At 36.0% G+C, this 20,302-nt stretch overlaps 1 protein-coding gene across 12 annotated transcripts in view; it reads left to right on the forward strand.

Annotated features, from left to right (window-relative positions):
* ROBO2 (roundabout guidance receptor 2) overlaps nucleotides 1–20,302 on the forward strand; it is a 1,283,870-nt gene that overhangs the window by 1,235,872 nt on the left and 27,696 nt on the right. For 9 of the 12 annotated variants that reach the window (XM_071220604.1, XM_071220607.1, XM_071220608.1 and 6 more), the window contains exons 20-23: nucleotides 936–1,063; nucleotides 5,890–6,171; nucleotides 11,712–11,868; nucleotides 19,886–20,146. In XM_071220604.1, the coding sequence (XP_071076705.1) occupies nucleotides 936–1,063; nucleotides 5,890–6,171; nucleotides 11,712–11,868; nucleotides 19,886–20,146 (828 nt within the window). Of the gene's footprint in view, nucleotides 1–935; nucleotides 1,064–5,889; nucleotides 6,172–6,619; nucleotides 6,746–11,711; nucleotides 11,869–19,885; nucleotides 20,147–20,302 lie in introns of all 12 variants that reach the window. The other 3 variants (XM_071220606.1, XM_071220602.1, XM_045193521.3) reach the window with 2 other exon arrangements.

Consider the following 20,302-nt stretch of genomic DNA (forward strand, 5'->3'; position numbering starts at 1 on the left):
GTAATAACGTCCAATCTCCCATTTAATCAATATTTTATCACAAAGAGATTAGGTCTAATGAAAACTAGTGGATGTAGCAAGAAAGTAGTTGGATTTTCTTATTGTAGTTTCCATAGAAACTTGTGTTTCCCTTAGGGATTGTACCAGAAACTGTCTACCCAAAAAAACAAAAAAGTACAATGATTATAGATATTGCTATTTCTTCATAAATAATTTAATAATCTATAAAGGAATTAGAATCCCCATCTTTAACATTAAAGATGTAAATTCTTTATTAACTATTATGTGAAGAAAGTTTCAAGACTCCACACATGTGCTGGACGAGATCACAGTGGATCGTTTATTACCTTAGAAAACACTGAAATGTCCCCCTAATGTTTTGCCATTTAGAGAACCTGTAAATGTGCTATCGATGGAATAGTATAAATACTGTTCATTAATTTCTCTCAAGTTCTTTGCCCTAAATCAAGTAAGAAGGGTCATAACAGGGGTTACAGCCTCCAGCAGACAGATAAATACGGGAGTTGCAGGAATTGAGAATGCAGTAGCTCAAAGTCTTGGGAATGGCACTCTTGGGAAACTCGTGGGTACTGAGCAGCCACTCTGAGCAGTTGCTCCCTTGAGGTACCAACTCATCATCAAAACTTACTTCAAAATCCTGCTATGATACTGATTCCTACCAGATTCAGGGCAGATGACTGAATTCATTTGGATGCCAGCAAACTCCCAGGCAGGACTCTTCTGCTTCCAATGACAAGGTTAATCTATAGATAACCTAAGGAACTGCTAGAGTTCCTTAATTCTAGAGAGCATACACATTTTAACTTGAAGTGAATTAAAATCTTAAATTCTTACATTCATTTTAGTGCCTGAGATAGGTGTCCAAGTCTCTCTCTGAGCTCCATGTGTTGATTTCCTTTTAATTTCTGTTTCAGTCGTCCAGGCCTTCTGAATGCTGGGGACCCCAATTATCCATGGCTTGCTGATTCCTGGCCAGCCACGAGCTTGCCAGTAAACAACAGCAATAGTGGCCCAAATGAGATTGGGAATTTTGGGCGTGGAGGTAAGTTAAGAGTTTCAAAATTTTATTATTCGTTATTTGTTTTCTTGGCTTTCCTAGATTTTTTTTTTAAAAAGATATACTAAAAGGTAGTTTTCATCATTAAAATTAGGGAAGCACATGTACTAACAGCACAGTACTTTTGCTGAAATTTTGTTATAAAACCATTGTCATATGTTACCTTGATTAAAAAAATTAAGCTTTTAAGGAAGTCATTACTAGTCAGAAAGATAAATATTCATAATACATTTTGTTTTTAAGGCTATTAATACAAGAGTACTAAAATCAGAGATTATGCTGCTAAATAGGGCTTCTGATTTTGGTCTAGCCATTTCACTTTTCTAATTCATTCAGCATATATTTATTGAGCATGTCCTGTGTAGCCGACAGATAGTAAAAATATAATATCAATATGAAGAGAGACGTTCTTTTTCCTCATATGTCATATAATGAATATACACTTAAATTTAACATGTTGGGAAAGAACTTTTTTGTGGGTCTACAACTGTTAACTGGTACCCAAATACAAGGCAAGAAGGTGCTAAGTAGCTGATATACTAGAGTGTCCAAAATTTCATGCCAGGGTCCTCTTCATAGGTCTTTATAGGGAGACAGAATTGGACACACTGTAAATGATTACCACTTCATCCCCTCCATCTTTCCATCCAGTCAATAGGAGAATGATAGGTTCAGAGAAAGATGTGTCTAGAGAAGTCCCTGGTCCCTGTGTTTAGTTTGGCCCATATTTATGAGTTTTCCATTGGCAGAAGATTGTGCAGATAGTAAATGGACTTGAGCTGTCTTGTCAATACCCCCACATGAAAGAGCTGCCCAGTGGAAATTAGACAGTTCTGTGAATGGAGTGTTACTTAAATTGATCATCTGAACAGGTAGGAATTATTAAAAAGTGTGATAAGAGAAATATTGACCTATTTGGGAAATGAATAAATTTCCTAATGACTTGAATATAAAGTGCAAGGTAGCAGAGGGGTTGAACGCACCGAGAAACGGAACAGAGTGCCTAGTAAGCCACACAAAGACTTTAAAATTTCTGCAAAGGGTGACCAGAAGCCATTCATAGATTTTTAAGAGGAGAATGCTAGGATCCAAGTACTGCCTTAAGTCATGCAGCCTGTTACTGGGTGGAGAATGGAGTTACAGTGACGATTTGGGGTGATTAATTAGGAAAGTAGTGCTGTAATCCAAGAGAGTTTGGATGAATCCTCTAGAGGATTTCTATACCCCTACGCAGAATTACTGCAGGAGACCCAGGGCTATTCTGAGTGTATTATAAGCCTCATTGGCAGATTTCACATGTATGAATATATAAAGGCATTAGAAAGATAATCAGGGATACTGGCCTTTTCTCTTCAAGAGTGGAATACCAATACTGTTTCAGTATAATTTGAAAGCTTTGTAAATAGTAGAGTTACTAAGTATTGTATGAGTATGCATTCTGTCAATACCAACTATAAGAAGGCAAACTCACTCCCACTCCCCAAATAAAATGCAGAAAAGTATCCATCCCTACTTCTTAGGTGTGTGATGAGGATTAAATGGATGACTGTATGCCCCATCTATGGGTTTAGCACAAAGCTTGATAGACAGTCAGTGGTCAATATACATCATTGGATTAAATGGAAGACTAGAAAGTAAGTTGTAGGATGTCTCAGCTTACATATACCTTGTTTAGGATTCTCCCATGCCCAGAGCCTCTGCAAGTGGCTGTCCTCCCTAGGTGACCAAACTCAGAGCTCTGCAGGTTCTCACTCTGCCACGAGTGAGTTCTGTACCTGAGTATCTCCTCACCAAAAAGGCAGAACACTTCTCTTGACCTGTTTCAAAAAAAAAACAAAAAAAAACTCTGTTCCCAAAGCTTTCTATAAGTCAGGGAAGAGCTTCCTCTTTTACTTTTTGTGTTTGTGTTGGAATAACACACCATTCTACTTTTATATCAAGGAATAAGTACCTGACAAGTGAACAAAACCGAACAAATACCAAACAAATACTGAACAAATGAACTATTTTTCAATTTCTAGCAGGCTACACTAACATCTAAAGTTTCTCAGTCTAATTTAGCCAAAGGGTTCACTTGTGGATTTTCACAGTTTTTCTTCTATTTCCTCCTCATTTTTATGACATGACATATTTCACAGATGAACAACAAGGACAAGACAAAGTTTTTTCAGGGTTTACTGTATCTATTTTCGCTTTGATAGGCATTTTAAACATTTACTATGTACCAGAAATAGTGTTAGGGATTTTTGTAGTTTTTTTCATTTCCTTCACACAGTAAATGTTTGACATAGATAATCATATTTCAATTTTAAAGGTCAAGGAACTAAGGTTTTCAAGAAGATTAACTTGAAGTCTGAGTGTAGAATGCAGGCCTTCCAGATTCTAAAGCCAAGGTTCTTTTATCTACACTGCTCTGCATTTCTAAAGGCAGAGTTCACACATAAACATTTCTATTATAACCATATTTATACAAGTAATTATACTAGGCCAGAAAAAAATAAATGCATGCTTAACCAAAATTTTAAAATTCTTCAGAATAATTCATAAGTGACTTCAACTGGACGAGAAGGGCTTCTGTTAATTCACGGGTTTCAAACTCAAATGGTTAACAAGTGCCTGTCAGCCGATCTAAAGCACTAAGGATGAGTAGGTGCTGACTGTGTGAAGTGGAAAATGGGAAGTCCTGCTAAAGATGGCAGAACCTGTTGAGCCCAGGCTGCTGGGTGGAAGGCTGGTGTAGGTTCCAAAGTATCTGATGTTAAAGGATGCTCCCACACACTCACATATTTATGCATAAGCTTCTAAGATTTCAACATTGGAATATAAATCATTTTATTTTTTGAAAATTGAAGAATGATCAAATAATATTTGAAGTAAATATGCAGCCCAAAAATCAATAGAGAATCACTTAGACTTGCAGGCTGACTAATTTTCTTCAGCAGAGAGAGATTCTGTTTTAGAGCCATAGCTTTCGTTGGTGCAGCATAACATTATGTAGGGTTAGGTTCTTGGATGAATTCTTTTCCCACTTTTAAACATTTGACCACACAACCACTTCAAAAAGTTGTTGTTGAAGTGGCTCACATTTAAATCTAAAAGCTTTGGAGAACCTCAAGATCAAGGAGTTGGAAAGGTGGGTCCCATGCCAGCTAATATTCATCGGTGGAAGACGTTGTAGAAGTACTTCCCCAGAGTGAAAATGTGTTTCCACAATTTTATATATTATGAAATATTAAAAGTTTTTAGAATAAAAAGATAGTGACACTTGGGAATTAAGTATGCTCTTTTATCATCACATTTTCAAATTAGTTTATAGCTAAAAACAAGAAAGACAAGAAAGTAGTTGAGAAATTCTGAAATTAAAAAATGATTTTATTTCCTTATACAACATGGTGAAATATTGTAAATTTTAATATGTTTAACAATCTCACTGATATGCATTGATAATATTTACTTCAATAAAGTACATAACCACTTTATGGTAAAAACAAGTTGGAATTCCAGACTTCAAAACCTTCAGAAAGACCTATATTACAGTGTAGTGAATACATTATAAATGTCTTGTTCCTGTTGTAAAGAATACAAATTTTAACTTTTGTAAAAATGCAAAAACAAATATTTTTGTAAGAATTGTTATTTCAAGTACTATTAGCTATCATTGAATCTAAAAGTTTTACGATATTTTGACTAAGTTCTTACTTATACTTCCTCCTTGTGATGATAAATTGGTTTTGGTACCAAGATAAAAAAATTATTATTTATTACTTAATATTACAGTACTATACCCGTTGAAAATGTTCTGTAATAAAGATATCAAATTGGTTGGTGACCTCAAATTCTATAAAATGTGGCTTTTAGAATATAGGTTTTAAGAAACATTGAAATTATATTCAATTTTAACTCTACATGATTAAAATAGTGTGATTTAGGTTTGGGGTTTTTTTTTAGATTTTAGTACCTTTCTTCTGAAAAAGGAAAATAAGAGCTCAGGAGAGTCGTGGCAGTTCTGAATTATAAAGCATCATATAAAGATAATTCAGCACACCAAAATAATAAATGATAAGTGGACTAGTTGATATTCAGTGTTAACTCCTAAAGTTTAATTTCACTCTTGCTGTATTATAACTTAAAACTACAGTACTTACTTCTCAGAGTTGGTAGCATAAATGAAACTCTGATCACTCAAATTGCTTTTTATATAATTAAATCTTACTGTATTGTAAAAATGACTTATTCATGAAAATTTTCCTTTGTTACCCAAGAGAAAAAAATTGCTACCATAAGTCACACTCCATTTCGGGAGCTGTGAAATCAAAGCAGATAAACAGCAAGTTGAAACTTTAAAAAAAATGTTCAAGAGTGTAATTTTGGAATTTTTTGCATCTATTCAGCAGTTGCATTTTACATCTTCGGAATAAAGTGGAAAAAGATATTTTCATTCATAATTTTTATTCATGCTTATCATTGCCTCTGAAAAGAGAAAACAAATTTATTCTAAAACAGAATGAACAGAAAGCGTATTTCAGTAGTGAAATGTCCCAATTTCTCATTCGTAGTTGAAGGAAATGGGGGATGAGGGGAAGAGGTGTGGTGAGCAGTGGGATGTGAAGGACGAGTGGCAGGCCTGCCTGTCACCGAGGCTGATCGCTTGGCGAAGGTTGTACATCATCTACCCTTCATTGGCTCATGAAACCCATCTCAGCTGAAATGCAAACGTGCGGGATGACACATATATTTTTCATCTTCAGTCCTGATAGTTTTGGGCTTCCTGTGCATCATTAAATTGTTTCATTTTCCTATGTTCACTGCAGATGTGCTGCCACCGGTTCCAGGCCAAGGGGATAAAACAGCAACGATGCTCTCAGATGGAGCCATTTATAGCAGCATTGACTTCACGACCAAAACCACTTACAACAGTTCCAGCCAAATAACACAGGCTACCCCATATGCCACGACACAGATCTTGCATTCCAACAGCATACATGAATTGGCTGTGGATCTGCCTGACACACAATGGAAAAGCTCAATTCAGCAAAAAACAGATCTGATGGGATTTGGTTATTCTCTTCCTGATCAGAACAAAGGTAACAATGGTGAGTCAGGTTCTTATTTCCTGAGGATTTATTTTCATGTCATTTATGCATGAGATAGAAATTAGTACTTGTTCAGCTTAGTGATTCATGACCAGGTTCACTATCTAAACTAAAAGCATATATCAGCATGTATGCAGTACCGTGTACAGTTCCTGCCACCACCACCACCACCCCACCACCGCCACCACCACCACCGCCACCGCCACCGCCACCACCACCACCACCGTCGCTACTACCTAACACCAATACCAACCAGTTTCATCCTTTTCGCTCTTTTTCAGTAGAGTGATCAGTAATCCATCTTGACTTTCATTAGGCAGGATAGACAAAACATTCCTCCACTGTCCTCCAACATCTGCTTCTGAGTTGCTAACTGCATGTTCTGCATGGGCTTGTGCTATGAACTAATCACATAATACCACTATGACCTCTGCCCTTTAACCCTTAGCCTTACTTTACATCCCTGACTACCGATTGGCTGAGGGATTGTCTAATAGAATGCCACACAACCAGTCACAGGATTTCAGCACCACCAGCTCTCACAACAGCTCAGAGAGGAGTGGCAGTCTCTCAGGTTGGTCTCATCACAGTAAGGAGAAATATTTGTTTGTCACCAGCATATGACCTGTGTTCCTAACAACCATGAAGAAATACTGAATTACAACTCGCTATCAGGCATTTGTCTTTCAAATGACGATATGGTTTATCCTGATGAAATCATGCTTGTGTGGGGGGGTAGAAATCACTGTCACCCTTCATGTACTAAGTATACGAGGATATATTTACTAGTAAAACAGAGCCATTTTAATAGATGCTATTCAATAAAGAGCAGATATATTTGACCTGCCTTGAGCCACACTTCAGCATCACGCAGGGAAGTCACTCACGTGGCATTGACACTAAAAAATGAGTCCAGCGAAAATGCCAGTGATTTTGGAGAATTTTCATATTAGGATTCCAGTGATGTGCCTTCTAACTTTTGAACAGTCTTTACAAAATATCGTGTGATAGGTTGTAGTATCTATTACAGGATATTATTTAAAGTAAGGTGCTGATACCATACTAAACAAGAATGTTAATACTAGACATAATTCTTCACATTTAATTTCTCCCCAAAATACAGCCTTTTATATTGATAACTTTTTATGGTACGAATTTTAGTATATACTTGAGATATATCAGCCGAACTAACAAATAATGCTGGGATTATGTGGTGCCTGTGGGGACAACACACTCTGCTGGACTGCGATACACACCTACCATAAAGGTGTGCACCAACACACTCTCACCTCGACAAAGCAGAGCTTCGACTGGACTCCCTCCAGTTTCCAACCGTAACATGTACATCGTGACTGATGACTTTATCTGCACGTTTCTAGTTAATTCCATGACCTCATTTGCTTAATTCTCCATGTTAATGATATCCCATTTGTTTCTTACCGTTTTTTTTTTTAAACTACAGGTTCTTACTAAATGATTACAGTGTATTATATACTATAAAGAGTTAATTCTTTCACATAATTAGGGTAACATTTACTAAGTGACTTTTCCTCAAGAGATAGAACCCTTTCAATCTGAAAATGTTAATGTTCTTTTTTTTCTCTCTAAAATGAGCTATTTGCTCTTCTTACCTATTGGTAGAATTAGATACATTATAGAATCCAGAAAATTTTGAACATCTGTTATGAATTTAAACTAGCTTAATAAAATAGATGACTTTTTAAAATAACCTTATATGTCATTTATACTGTCATTTATTTATAATGACTCTCACAATTGCTCTGAATAATTAAAGTGATTTATCTTAGGCTTACTTCATTCAAGATATGTGGAGTCTTAAGCAATATATGTATAAAAATATCTTTGTGCTCCAAGCCACGGCGTACATAAGATCTTATGCCAGTCCTTCATAAAATATTCTGTATATGTTGATTGCCCCCAAGTTTTAAAAGTTATCTTGTGAGTAATTGTAAGCAAAATATGATTCACAATGGTGCTTACTCCTTTTTGAATTCGTTAATCTCCTGAGTGACATTTATCTATAGCTATGCATTATATTAACTACTTCATCTACATTTGAATACAAAATCACTTAAATCAGTGATAGAAAGCATTCTTTAGGAGGTGGAAGTGAATTGATTATTCCCTTTTTAATTCAGTTCAATTGAGTTTAATATCATAGAGTTTGTTTTATTCTTATAATCAAGAGTATGTTTCATAAGGCTCAAATTTAGGACCAAACTGCCATATATATATAAGCATATCATAAGATTTTCTTAATTTGTGCATGGGGATGAAACCAATTTAAAATAAATATAGTAATAAAGAAAATGGACATTTCAGAATTGTTTGAGTGAATTTCTCATCCCTTTTGAAGAAATTGTATATTTTATTCAATATATAAGTTATAAGCACTTCTGTTAACTATCCAGCCGTTAAAAAATATAAAAGCAAACTCAAATCTTTCAAAAATCATCTGCATCATAACTACATATAATATATACATGTATGTATAGCACAATATCAGCATCAATAACTAAGTCTTTTTATACAACAATGTTGTTTAAATAGACTATAAGTTTAATTTGAAAATGAGCTGTTTTCATAATTTTCTTTACATAGAAGTCATTTGTTCAGCATAAATAAATATAAACCCAAATATTTACATTTTACACTGAGGGTAGATGAGTCAAATATGTTTACAAGTCATCAAAGTATGTTTTTCTAAAATGAAATTTAGGCACATCTCACTGTAAAGTGCTTGAGAACCTTTGGTTGCAATTAACAGCAACAAATTGTGGCTCACTTAGCTCAAGGTTTAGATCTCAGATAGAGGGTGTGATTTCCTTAGCTTATATCATATGTCCGTCCACCACCATGCTGAGAGCCCTCCTGTCTCCGTTGTTGCTATTGGAGGCAAACCATGTTGGTTGGTAGTCCTACCAAGACTGTCCACACTAAGAGAGCAGAAATTTTCCCCAAAAAGGTGTATATGAATGTTGGATGCAAAGCCCTTACAACTTCCTTCAATGAATGAGCTCTGTTTCCACAATACATTTTAAGTCTGTTGTATTGAGAGTCAATATGGCTTTCTTGACCTTGGGTAAGGACTTCGACAGAGTTGGGTTCAGAGCTCCAGAAATAGTAATTTCCACAAAAGCTGCAGCACTTTAAATTGTTTTTTCTTACTGTGTGAATATGGGCCACATAACACTAAGAAAGCATCTCTACCTCCTCACTTAATAAATGAAAATGTAAAAACTTGCTTATATTTGTGTCACTTGTTTCTGGTGGCGAGCATGTAACATTTATAAAAGTGCTAAAAAAATGTAAAAGCATTGTACATATGTAAATATAAGGAATAACGGAGGCACAACTAAGGGAAAAGCTATGAAGGACACATGGCCCAACCTGTTCCTCTTTTAATTGTTGAAATATACCTCTGATACTACAGGGAAAATCTAGCTCTTGTTTGTAATGTGAGTGGGTTATCAGGAAACAAAGTATTAAGTCTCATCTATTGTAAACAGAAAAGTTAGAGACCTGGATTCAAACAGGTTTATCAATCTTATTCTGAGAATCAGGGTATTTGTGAGATACTCCTTGGAATTGGAGGAATTGAGTGGGGCAAAGGCTGTAGGAATGGGTAGAGTCGGGTTTGCTCTGAGACAGAGGCAATGGGAAAAATAGTAATTATTGACATTTATTGGGCATTCTCTACACTCTGAGCCCTTTACATGCATCATTTCTTGAAATCCTCAAAATAGCCTAAAGAAACAGAAACTGTATGTCTACTTTACAGGTGTAGAAATTGAGGTGGTATCTATTGATTAAATTATCATGTAATTGAGAAACTAATCTTTAAATCCATATGTCCATCAGTAGATGAGTGAATAACACAATATGGGACATTTACACTATGGAATACTACTCAGCCATAAAAAGAAAAAGAAAAAGAAAATTTCACCCTTTGCAACAGTGTGGACACACCTGAAGAACACAATGCTAAGTGAAATAGGCCAGTCAGAGAAAGGCAAATGCCATAGGATTTCACTCCTATGTGGAATCTAATGAACAAACCGAACTAACAAGCAAAACAGAGACAGACTCATAGATGGAGAGCAGGATAACAGGTAGTGGGAGGGGAGAGGGTTAGGGGCAGAGGGATGGAGCAGAAAGTAAAAAAGGACTCATGGACATGGGCAACAGTGTGGAAATTGCTGAGGGGAGAAGATATAGGGGACTAAAGGGTAATGGAAAAAATACAATAAAGATTTTTTTTAGGTGCAAGCACTTTGCAGAGGTGCGCTTTACATAAGTGTTTATATGTGCACATTACCTAGAAAACAGACATAACTCTGCACTTGGCAATAGTGTGTATGTCCAGTTTAGTAGTTTCATCATTCTGTGGCACTCAAATAAGTTACTATGAAATCACATAACTTTCTGAATTGCCTGGTGCAGATTAGTAATTAGAAGAAAGGAGCTGAAGTAGACTTCTAGTGGTATCTCAAGTGGTAGATAACCCTGATGCAAATATTTATTACAACTTTTAGTTCCAGAAAGAAGAAATCCAAGGAGTCAATACATTTTTGGGGGGAAGCACAGCTGTGGTGGAAGTTCCTTAGGTTCCCCTTAATCATTCTTTGTCATTCTGCTCAAGAACTATTTTCCTGCATCCCCCTGTGGTCCATTTAGAAAGAAATTAAACGTATTTAATTTTGGAAGAATGAAAAGTTTGGCTGGCACTATACAAATGATGTTTTATTTTATATTTTATTGAGCTCCTGTAATTCCAGTATGGCCTATATGCTTTCTGCTCATGTTTGGTGCATGAAGTCATTTGTGTTACAATAGCACTGAAATTGATTACTGTATTTCCATTCATTCTCCTTCCTTTCTAGAATGTTAGGAGACATTATGCTTAAAACATCTGGGAGCTACTCCCACTATATGCAAAAATAATTGTGTTGTTCATTAGTTAAAAATTCTATGAAACTTATTAGTGTGGAAGATTTACAACTTATCCTCTGTTGTAGTTGATTGATTTTTACCAGTTATTTTTGAGAGAAAACTCTTATTCTCCTGGATTAGTTAAATTGAGTAGACTTGAATGGAAAAGGTTAGCCTGTATCCTCAGACACTGCATTTGCCACTGAGAGAGATTTTGCAAAAGAGCATTATATATGCACTAAAATCTGACATTTGAAAGAATTTGTTATGGACCATTTTTTCATCTGATGATGAAAACATGGAGGCAACAGACATGAATAATCCAATAAATGTGCTTTTCCTACAGCAGCCATGTTTTTGGTTTGTTCAGCTCTGCAGTTAAAACTTTGGGAAAGAAACAATGTCATTATGATTATATCAATACATTGTTTTTCTGGTTATGTCATTTCACTTTTTTATAGCTTTTAACAACTACATCTTACTGATCCTGGTGTGCTGAAAACATAAATACGTCTTTCCATCTGATGTACTTTCTTTCTTCTGATATTTGGTATGTCTGAATAAATACATTATTATATTACTTTCAGGTGGGAAAGGTGGAAAAAAGAAGAAAAATAAAAACTCTTCTAAACCACAGAAAAACAATGGATCGACTTGGGCCAATGTCCCACTACCTCCTCCGCCCGTCCAACCGCTTCCCGGTACAGAGCTGGAGCACTATGCAGCGGGACAGCAAGAAAATGGGTAATGATGTTCTGCATACTAACGCAACACCCAGGGCTTTGCTCCCCTCTCTGTTGTGTCCCCTTTATCCTGTGTTCTCTTACTGTTTCCCCTGCCCTCTTCCCAGCCTTTTCACTACTCCTCCCCCCTTTTACTGTTGACACCATCTATACATTGTATCTGATAAACACAACACAGCACATACTGAGGACCTAGAATCCTTGGCCGTCAAGTGCCTTCGATCGTCTGCAATCATGATAATGCAACCTCCATTTATAATATTTCTTGTTAGTTTGAAAGCAAGTACCCACAGCCCTGTGAACTAAAGAGCCACTCCTGAGAAGGGCTGAAAAGGGAATTAAAATAACCTTCTTCATCGTCCCTCACAGTTCTCTAATGACTTGATGTCTGGCCTTAGCAGGGCGCCCACTGTTGAGCTCCATCACAATGGGGTAATTGTAGGGACCTGGCCAGTGGGTAGAACTTTAATCATCAGCTTTAATGGGAACGTAGGAGCATGAACAATAAAACAGGTTCAAGCCAATGCACAGTCTATAACAAAACCTTTTTAAGTTAGAAAATTTCCTTTGAGGGCCTTTAAATATGACTAGTGCCCTTATTCTTTCCCAAACACTTCACAAGAGCTAGTTTTCTTCTGTTAGTTGTAGTGTTAATTGATTTTAAAGCAGAAACACATTGATGCAGTTTATTCTCTCATCCAAAAACAAATAAAATAGCAAGTCAAAAGAAATATACTGAGTCTATTTTTGTTTTATTTTAATATTGGTCGCTGCTGTCTTCCTCTCGGTTTCCAAGGCCACCATTGCTTTAGAATAAAACTGAAAAATACAGAATGAAGAGTTTTTCTTCTTCCCAAGCTTGTCTTCATTTGGACATTTTTAGATATTAAAATACTAATATTAAACCTTTAATGAGACATTAAAATTCAGTTTATTTGAATAATGGTCTATGTTCTGTATCGTTTCATATAAAGATCCCATGTACGTACTCACCCGTTTTTCTCCATCTGCTTTTCTTTTTACGTTACTGCTGTCTTTTAAGACTCCAGATTGATTTTTCCACGTCACAGCTCCTGTGTCCATCAGAAGGCTCTATTTGTCTTTTCTTCCAGTTAGGCAATACATACATGAACATACGATGTACCCATTACATACGCAGATACATAAGTACATAGTTCTGCATATATACACATATGCATGTTTCTGTGTTTTCCTCTATATCTTTCTTCCCTCCAAAAGGCTTCATTTGTTTCTAGGGGATTATAGTTCCCATATATATGCATATCATTATTATTTTACTTTTAAAAAATAAGTTTACACTTGAAATAAGAAATTAAGAGCACACCACATTTCACTGACTTAAGAAAATAATAAAACTCTGCATATGAGCTAATGTAATTCATACTGGTAAAATAAGTGTGTCTGTCACATGGCACATCGACCATGTTTCTCCAGGCAAAGAAACACCAGAGATGTATTCCACAGCAAAGAAATAGTACAGGGCTCAGAAATCTTCACTTTAAAGGCTGTTCTCGGAAAGGGGGAAAATGGAACTTGTAAACTGGGAAGAGGCCCTGTCTGGTGTGGCTCAGTGGTTGAGCACCAGCCTGTGAATCAAAGGGTCACTGGTTCAGTTCCCAGTCAGGGCACATGCCTGGGTTTTGGGCCAGGTCCCCAGTAGGGGACACGGGAGAGGCAACCACACATTGATGTTTCTCTCTCTTTCTCCCTCCCTTCCTCCTCTCTAAAGAATAAATAAAATATTTAAAATAAATAAATAAATGAACTGGGAAGAAAAACTAGTACTGTTAAATATGTATAAGCATGAAGTTTTGAATTCACATCACGTGAAAACTGTAGATAACTTGGAATCTTTTTTGTATCTTTTCACACTAAGTCTACTTTAAAAATGCAAAGACTATAATAATGCCTGTTACCAATTGGGACAAAACTTATTCATTCCAAATAATTGCTATACTTCTCACTTTATTTTGTTGCCCAGCAGTAAAATTTGAAATGTTCATTTGTTAATGAAATAATACATGTTGGTTCCTATCCAAATTATTTTAAGAACATCATGATATAAAATTATTTGCAGCTATTTGGAGAATGCAGATCATTTTAATATTCAGGCAAGAATACATTATATTAGAAAATCTTTTTTTCTAAAATATTTGTAAATATCTTTCTGATATTTTAGAGAGGTAAAGAAAAATATTTGTTGACTATATGTATTCAAAATCTTTGGGCATATATGTAGCTTAGTTCTAATTACCTTTGAGTTATTTGTCTTAAGCATTTGTATTTCCTGAAAAAAATGTATCACTCTGTAACTGGAATAGTAGTTAAGTCTTAACCTTTCAGTAAACTGACAGCAAAATTTAATTTCTGTATTCTTTGGACTTTTTTTTAAATGAGCATTTCAAAGTTCTTATTACAATTGTTTATAATGAAAACAAACACATTTAAAGTCAGTAGGATGAGAATAAGTTAAAATGAGTATATTTGGGAAGGCTTTGTCCATTTCCTTGTATTGTCTTTATATTTTTGTGTTTTCTAATGTGTAACTGTGTAATACTGAAAAGCAAAGATGTTTTAACATTTCCTAAATTATTTATACTGATGTATTATTGAACTTTTGCAGAAGAGATCTCCCATAAAATTATTTATATGCCTTGATTTGAAACTTATTCAAGTTAAAGAATTTCTTGAAATATAGGCAAAAACTTTAGAAGTCACCTTTTTGTTTTTAATAATTTTTTGTTTTTAACAAGTCAAGGATTCTGAAGTTATACTTCATAGGGTGATATATCGTTTTTGTTGTTTTTAACATATCATACTATAGACCTCATTCCACACATTTTTTCCAAGTACATTAAAAGTACTAAGTGCAGTGTTAGAAAGGAAAGCCACGGAAATGAAAGAAACAAATACAAAATTAATAAGGAAGGGCTTATCCCTGACCCAGGGAGCTCACAGGAGTGGGAGGCAGACCAGAAACCAGACCCACGGCACACACAGTATTTTGTATGGCAGTCTCTAGATGTGCAAGGTGTGTACCGTAATCATTTGTGTACAGGAAGGGGTAATCACGTATGCCAGGTAAGGCTGGGGCAGTCCTACAGAAGTTGAGTTTTGAGATGAATCTTGAATGATTTATTTACAAATAATAGTGTCCAGAGTTGGGTGGTGGTTTCATGCCAGACTCAGAGTCAGAAGCAAAAAGGACAAAGAAAGTGAGAAATAGTCTCTATCATAAAGTAACCTTTGCACCAGGATGGATTGTTAACCGAGGACTACCAAGAAAAAAGTTACTAATGTTGCCACTTGCTGTGCAGACGAAAAAAAAAATTCTAAGTACCAAAGGCAAAAGAATAGAAATAAAGTTAAAGAGAAGAAAATAAAGTACTAGCCCTTTGGTACTGTCCACTCTTCCTTGGAAACCTCACCGTATTCTAGTTAACAGTTATTTGCCTTTTCCTTGTTTTTCATTATTCTTTAAACTTACTCCTTTATTGTAGTACTTATCCAATTGCATTCCAATTGCTTGTCTGTCTCCTTCCCCGTCGGGCAGCTTCTGTGTGAGTTTCCTTGAGTTGGAAATTTGCATAGGGTAGGTGATAATAGAGAAGGTGTCTTGAGGACAGTTCTGAAACCTTGTATGTGATATAGGGATTCTGACCTTTGGGAAACCCTACGGAGGCATAGGGGATGCATCAGAGGACATGAGGCTGGCCCATAATGAATGGTATATTGTAGCAGAATCGCTAATATCATGAAAATGATAAAAGAGTAAAGTAAGGCAATTACACTGGGGTTGAAGTACAGGGATAGATTTTAGAGATATACCTAGCCAAGAATAATCACAATCTTGAAAAGGTTGTATCTTGTTTTTCATTACAATGTTTAATACTGTTTCTAAGAACTTAGATATTATCAATTTTTCCAAACCCTTTCTTGGATCCCCCCACCCCACTACACTAAATATGAAAGTTATCAAATCACTGTCCAAATGGAGAGTGTATTTAATTTTTAAGTTGTGCCATAGGAACAATAGTAAATGGTCTCTCTCAACTGGACAGAAATGTTTCAAATACATTCAGGAGGTTTTTTTGCTACAAATGTAATACAATCCTAAAATGCTAGAAAGGACGTAGTAGTAGTTCAGCAGAAAACTGATGCTCTGCTTTGTACTGCGTTCAAAGATTGGCAGGGTTTTGTGGGTGTTGAACTTTATTGTATTTTTATTAGTAATTTGGTATTTGTATTTGGCCTTTAACAAGTTAGTTCACAAGCAACATTGATTTGTTGTCATCTTTCTCATTATTCATGGGCAAGACAGGCAATAGGATGCCTCGCACTTCGCTGACAATAAGTCAAAGAGTAAAAGCTTCTCTAGAAAAGGTTGCCAAAAAGAACTTTGGTTTCAGCATTAGAAGCATTTTTCAGATGTTATGTTGAAATTTCATCACTCAAGTGAGATACATATTCATAAATGTGAAGAAAACTCTAAAAACAGATCTATAATTTTCATAACATTTATAGAGACATCTGCTTCTTTCCTGCTCTTCTTCAGAAACAGCATGAAATCTAAGTCCGTATTGTTCTAGAGTGCATTAAGTCAGGATAACTCAGAGATGAGCAGTTAGTTACCCCATCATACCGTATGCACCAGGTCCCAAATTTGTTTCATCTATTGTCTTATGTCCTTCTCCTAGTCTTTCTTTTATTCCCTCTATTTCCGTTTTCCACTTCTTGCACAAAGCATTGACTGACATAATCCATGGACTTTTCTCAGCTTTCCTTCTGTTCCGTGGATACAGAGTTTGTTCGCTCCTATCCTAGACTAGAACAATTGATGGAAAACACCCATTCTAGTTCAGTGGAATAGCTATTGAAATACTTTTTAGCCATGTAATACATTGTGGAATGTGTGTGTGTGTGTGTGTGTGTGTGTATTCCAGAAGGTACCCAGCCATGTAATATGAACAATAGGCACATTTATTGAAGAAAGTACAAAATATAAGAAACAGTGTACATAGGAGAATGACACCTCAGTCCCTTTCAAAGAAGGCACCTTGGGACTTCACACAGTTCTCCCAATAGCCATCAGCTGTCCCACTGTATTTCCCTGAATCTCATCACTGGTCTAAAATCTTTTCCCTTCCAAAGGTGATTTTAGTTTTGGGAAGAGCCAAAAGTTGCAAGGTGCCAAATTTGACCTGTAAGGGTGCTGCATCTCCGGGTGATTTGATGTTTTGCCAAAAAACTCGGCACAAGAAGTGATGCATGAGGGGGCACATTGCCATGATGAAGCTGCCAATCACCAGTTGCCCATAGCTGCTTCCTTCTGAATCATCCAAATAGCTTCCACAGAGGAATGTTCAAGCTGATGCAAAATTTGATGGAGATTTGTTACTCTATCCGCTCAGTCATTTTGAATGCGATGACCACGCAGTACACATGCTCACTCAACGTTATCTATTGTCCCCACTAACTAGTACAGTGAAGTCATCATTGTTCACGCATGCTCATTCCAGTCCACTCTCCTTGGCTGCCAGGTTACATTGATGTCACACAAACCATTCCTATTTTATTAACAATGGCCGGACTTTTTTCCAGACAGATATTTTATATGTAATCATTTAAAGTTAAATAAGTTAAGAGAAGAAACCTAAGCATTTTTATTAATGAAGGAATTTATTATTAATATTATGTTTTCATTTTAAATCAATAAATATGTTTATCACCTGCTATCTTTAAGATATTATGTCAAGTGGGCCAAACAGAAATAATTCAATTTCATAACTTTAATGATGCTTAAATCTACTTGAGGAAAATATACTATTAACATGTGAAAGGTTAAATACTAAAATAAGTTAGACAATATTTAAAGAATCCAACATTGGATATGGCACAAGATAATATATAATCAATTTTCAACTAAATGTGCAAAAATATTGTCAGTGGAAGTTTAGAAGAATCATATATCAATGATATTTGGCCTCATGAGGGAAATCTGTATAAAATATATAGGATTTAGCCTGTAGCTTGAAGGATTTTTAAGATTAAAATAGGTGAAATTGAAGAAGTGCAATTTATTTGAAATAACTTGAATTCTTCAGACTAATGTACCAGGATGGAAAAGTACAAAAAGAGAAGAAAACAAACCAATTTATTTTGAGCAGGAGATTCTTGTTGAAAAGCTGAAAAAAAAAATCTGAAAAGGTAGATTGAAACTTAGACATTTAATGGACAGAAGAGTGAAGAGCAGTGAATATTTTATTCAAATAATTCTATTATTTTTATAGACCAATTTTTAAGTGGTGTACTGGGTTGGTTAGAGTGTTCATAAAACGTAAAGCAAGAAATCCAGATGGAACAGTGGGTTACACACACTTTACTGAACAGAATCTTTTCTTCAAATGAAATCTATGCTCTCCAACACACAAAACAGGAAAAACGACACTGTTTCAGAGCAATGTGTTTTCTCGGGTCGGTATTTATGTAGTCAACTAATGGGAACACTGTTTCAACCAAGGGTACTCCCTAGTATATAATTTTTTTATTTGTAACATATTAAAATATGCTTGTGTATGCTAAAATATAGATGATATTTCTAAAATGAAATACCAATCAGGGATTCTGAGACAAAGTCTTCAGCTTGTAACACTTTGAGATAGAAAATTGTTCAGGTAGCTTCAACAAGAGCAGAAAATTAAACAGCCAAAGATGATATCATTCCCTGCACAAGACCTCACAGTAACTATCCATCACCCACAGGCAAACTTCCAAACTCCTCGTCAGAGCTGGCTCGCCCTCCATCCCCTCTCATGCCCAGTCTGTGGCCAACCTTCATTTGCCAGCTCTTGCCTGTCAGGGAACTACTTGAATTCTCCAAATACTTGAGCTTTTCTCTTTCTCCAGACCACCACATGTGGTACTTAGAATATCCTCTTTTCCTGGGATCGGCATAGCCTTGTGCAACCTCAACGCTAGTTTCAACACCCCACTCTGTTCCTATACTATTCGATATTGTTGATTATTTCCTTAATATCAGTATGTCCCGTTGGGTTCGTGCTCTGTGAATAGATCCTGTCACCTGACAAATGATTGTTGAATGAAAGGACGGCAAATCCTGTTTTTTTTAATAGACTGTATTTTTAGGTTAATAGTAAAATTGAGCAAGAAGCACAGATTTTGCAAGTGTTCCCTGTCCCTGCCCCCGCGCACAGCCTCTACTACTGTCAACATCTCCCACCAAAGTGGTACATAGAAATAGCAGTGATTTTGTGTCACAAGTAAAACTTTTAGAATTACTTTTTCTATATTCCCTAACCAGAGTCCCTAAAAATATGCTGCTTAAAAAAGACACTTTTTATTTTTAATACACATTTTATAGGGCTAGGTTTTGAACTTCTATTTTATAGCTTTTAGGTATTGAAATATAGGGAGACATGAGTTTCTACTGAGAAAATTAAGAGACGTATGAGAATCAAAGGGTTAATGAATAGTTTTGCAGCCCGAAGTCTTAACGATTAACACGTCTTAGGGAATGAAAGGTCAGCATAGGTCTAGAATAAGAGCGAATAAATTTCTCAAGCACTTCTCAGATGATCAACATAGGCATGTTCTGTTGGTACGCAAGGATGAACAGAAGAAAGTACTTGAATCTACAAGTGCTAGATTAATTAATTGTCTTTAATTAGCACTTGGTTTTTCTACATGAGTAACTTCGTTGGGAAGTTATTGCCTTTTGTAACTGTGGGCTAACAATTAGGTAATAAGATCCTTTAAGAGTAAATCGACATATGTAAGCAACAGATGTAATTATGATTAGAAATTAAGATAACAGCCAGGTGATTTATTATGGTAGCACCAACAACTTGAAATTAGGAGGAAATAAACTGAGGAAACAGTTTAGATACTGTTGTTACTATTGTGGTGGTTGTCTGCTGTCGGTATACCTGTCTTTATGCATGGACACATGTGTAAGTGTGCTGTTCTTCTCATTTCAGCTATGACAGCGATAGCTGGTGCCCACCGTTGCCAGTACAAACGTACTTACACCAGGGTATGGAAGATGAACTGGAAGAAGACGACGACCGTGTCCCAACACCTCCTGTCCGAGGAGTGGCTTCTTCTCCTGCTATTTCCTTTGGACAGCAGTCCACAGCAACTCTCACTCCATCCCCACGGGAAGAGATGCAACCCATGCTGCAAGCTCACCTGGATGAGTTAACAAGGGCCTATCAGTTTGACATCGCAAAGCAAACATGGTAAATATCCTCATTAGGTCAGGGGGTCCCATGGTTTCAAAACATGGATAGAGGAAATATTCTTTGATACTAAATTCACAAGAGGCTCTCATGGAACTATACAGCTGGGGATGGAAATGCTTTTGTATAACTTTTTAATCATCAGGATAAGGAAAT

The sequence above is a fragment of the Desmodus rotundus genome, chromosome 2 (assembly GCF_022682495.2).
Source record: "Desmodus rotundus isolate HL8 chromosome 2, HLdesRot8A.1, whole genome shotgun sequence".
Classification (NCBI taxonomy): domain Eukaryota; kingdom Metazoa; phylum Chordata; class Mammalia; order Chiroptera; family Phyllostomidae; genus Desmodus; species Desmodus rotundus.